This window comes from Colobus angolensis, unplaced genomic scaffold, assembly GCF_000951035.1.
Source record: "Colobus angolensis palliatus isolate OR3802 unplaced genomic scaffold, Cang.pa_1.0 Scaffold17, whole genome shotgun sequence".
Lineage (NCBI taxonomy): Eukaryota > Metazoa > Chordata > Mammalia > Primates > Cercopithecidae > Colobus > Colobus angolensis.
The window spans coordinates 1,604,989-1,607,965 of NW_012114821.1; the positions used below are offsets into that span (position 1 = coordinate 1,604,989).

The following is a 2,977-nucleotide window of genomic DNA, read 5'->3' on the forward strand; positions in this document are numbered from 1 at the left end:
GACCCCGCTGAGTTTGAGGCTGGGGGCTGGGACCCGCGGGCCAGGGTCCGACTTGAGGACCCCATGGGCACAGCAGCCCGTCCCCACCCCAACGGAGGGGCTCCCTGGGCCTGGTGCTGGATGCCAGTGCCCGCACCCACCCCCCACCCCCGTGCCCCCTTTTCAGGCACCCACCGCCCTGATGGCGACGCAGAGGGACAGCTGGCACCCATCTGTCCCCGTCAGGGCTCTTGTTCTCACAGCCCCCTGGAGCGTGCCCCGTGCCCCACCTTGGGACTGGCTCCTGGCCCAGATGGCACCTGGCCTCTTGAGTCTGGTGGGGGACCCCAAAGCTGGTGGTCCCATAGGCTGCCCTCCTGGGTCTCCACCTCATGCCTGGACAGGACGCTGTGGCCTGTCTGGGCCTTGGCCCGCCCGGCAGCTGCACCCCCAATCCTCATCCTGCAACCCGTTCCTTGCCAGCATCCTGAGGCTCCTGGCGGGCATCCTCTCTGCTCAAGAGTGTTGACCTGTCTCCCAGCCGCACCTGCTGTGCCCCCTCAGCCAAGCCATCATCGCCCCCTCTTCATCATGTCAGGCCTCATAGGAGCCAGGCCTTCTCCAGAAGCTGCCCCGACCTCCCCCCAAGCTGGACCACGCAGGCCCTGGATCACACCTGGGGGTTCAGATGTGGGGGTCCTGTGTGCACGTCCAATCAGACTGAGCACTCATGACACTACCCCAGCACCTCTCCCAGGGCTAAATGAGGAACACGCCACTGGACACACGAGGAAGAGGCTGTTCTGGGAGCCGCCAGTGCCGTGCGCTCACCTCTCTGACTTTGTACAGCAGGTTCCTGCACCTAGGATGCCTGCCTGGAAATGTCCTCACATTCGAGGCCTCCTTTGCAGCCTCCCCCTCAGTGAAGCCTCCACACGTGCACAGGGCGTGTGCGCAGCTTTGTGAAGGGCTGGGACCATTCCCCCAGACTGGGGCCCCTCGGGAGCAGGCGTGGGGTCCTACTGACCTGTCTCCCCGGCTCCCGTACAGAAAGCATCTAAAATAAACACACATGGATGGAAAGCGTTGAGCAGCTGTTTCGAATGTGGTTATGGGAGCTGACCCTGGTCCATGATCTGGCTCAGGCTGGAGTCATAAGCCATAGGCCCTGACGTGGCCCCAGGTAAAGAGCCGGTTTGGCAGCAGGGTTAAAGGTCAGGCAGGCTCCAGGCACAGGCTATGGCCAGGTCACATTGGGTTAACTGTAAGAGAAGCTGCACTCTGGTCTAACAGGCACGGGATGGATGGGGTTAGAGCTGTCGGCACTGGGGTGAGGGTCTCTTTGCAGGTCATATGCAGGAAGCTGAGGATCAGGTCAAGGGCATGGGTCTCTGTGGAGCAGGGGGCAAGGTTTGGTGGATTAGTTTGGCTCCTCCACGGCAGATACCAAAACGGGATTCAGCATACAAGAAACAGATCAATAGAAGGTCAGAGAGGCCAGAGGCCACCAGATGCCCAGTGAAGGTCAGATGGAAGCACCTTGGACGTCCATGCCAGCCTTCAGGAAGCTCTCAAGCCAGCCATCTGTCCGAGGTCCGCACCTCCCAGGACAGGCTGGGAGCACCCATGGGGGGCACACCCTCAGCGCTGGCAGGGACGGGTTTCAGGACACAGCCACATGGATCCTCTCGGTAGCAGCCCCAAAGAGGGAAGCAAGCCCGGCCTCCTTGCTCACCTTGCAACCAGGAGCCACCCCCCGGGCAAGCACGTGCTGCCAGCCTAGCAGAGGCTTGCCCACACCGCACAGCATGCTGGACAGTCTTGCGGGCAAACCCAACAGTGATGCTATGCTCATTCCAGATGGGGGCTCAGGCGGGGAGCGCACTGTGGTGTGCAGGCAGCACCCCGTGCTCCTCCCCTCCCTCATGGTGCCCGGGAGAGTCCGCGCCATCCTGCAGCAGGCTGTGTGCAGTACAGGCATGGCTTGTACCACACAGCTGCCTGCTAGGAATGTGTCCAGCCCCGCCTTGCTCTGGCACTGCCCAGAACCTGGTTGCCCTGCCAGGAGGAGTGAGGTTCATGTGAAGTCCACCTGGTCTCCGGAGTGTGAGTCTTCCCTGCTGGAATTCCTGGGAGGCTCCAGGTGGCACAGGGGGCTGGTCCCTCCATGGGGATGCCATGGCCCCTGGGGTCCATCAGACCCACCTGCAGAGAGCCCACCCCAGGGCAAATCTTCCAACGGGGTCTAAGATTGGAGGGCAAGAGGGCAGGTGCACCCTGACACTCATTCCCTTTCCACCTCTAGCCAGCGGGCCAGGACAGTCTTGGCCTTGATGCCCAATCTCTAATGGGCAATGTTGCCAGGGAGCTCACTGGTGCTGCAACGCTCAAGATGGGGCTCAGCTGTGGCCTGTCACGTGGCATGGCCTGGATGGTCTCAGGGCGCCGAGGCTTTGCCTTGTGTGCCTGCCCATTTCAAATGCTTTCTTGAACCCGGGCTACTCCTACCCCACTCACCCTTTCGAGTCACCCGAAGGGGTTTTCAGAGAAGGACCATGAGTCTGAGAGGCGTTGAGTTTGTTCCTACACTGTGGGTGGGAGTGTCTAGGAAGTTCTGTAACTTGGATCTGAGATATCTGGAGTTTGCTTTGTCTCCTGTTTCAATGTTAATGTCACTATTCATAGCAATGCCCCATGTCTACAAAACATTAAAAAATTAGCCAGGACTGGTGGTATGTGCCTATAGTCCAGCTACTCAGCAGGCTGAGGCGGGAGATCTCCTTGAGCTCAGGAGATCGAGGCTGCTATGAACCATGATTGTGTCACTACGCAGCCTGGGCGACAGAACAGGACCCTGTCTCTTAAAAAATAAAAATAAAAATAAAAATCCGCTAGGCGAGTTGGCTCACACCTGTATTCCCAACACTCTGGGAGGCTGAGGTGGGTGGATCACAAGGTCAAGAGATCGGGACCATCCTGGCCAACATGGAGAAGCCCC

The 2,977-nt window shown here is 59.8% G+C and overlaps 3 protein-coding genes across 3 annotated transcripts in view; 2 read left to right on the forward strand and 1 right to left on the reverse strand.

Annotated features, from left to right (window-relative positions):
• Positions 1 to 508, forward strand: part of MROH6 (maestro heat-like repeat family member 6) — a 6,768-nt gene extending 6,260 nt beyond the window's left edge. The window contains 1 exon segment of the mRNA XM_011938220.1: positions 384 to 508. Within this exon segment, the coding sequence (XP_011793610.1) occupies positions 384 to 508 (125 nt within the window).
• The window catches only part of LOC105508998, a gene marked incomplete at its 5' end in the record, with an annotated part of 37,182 nt that overhangs the window by 23,745 nt on the left and 10,460 nt on the right, over positions 1 to 2,977 (forward strand). The gene's annotated exons all lie outside the window — the stretch shown is intronic.
• Positions 1,089 to 2,977, reverse strand: part of GSDMD (gasdermin D) — a 23,731-nt gene continuing 21,842 nt past the window's right edge. Inside the window, exon 8 of the mRNA XM_011938221.1 lies at positions 1,089 to 1,147. Within this exon, the coding sequence (XP_011793611.1) occupies positions 1,089 to 1,147 (59 nt within the window). The remainder of the gene's footprint in view (positions 1,148 to 2,977) is intronic.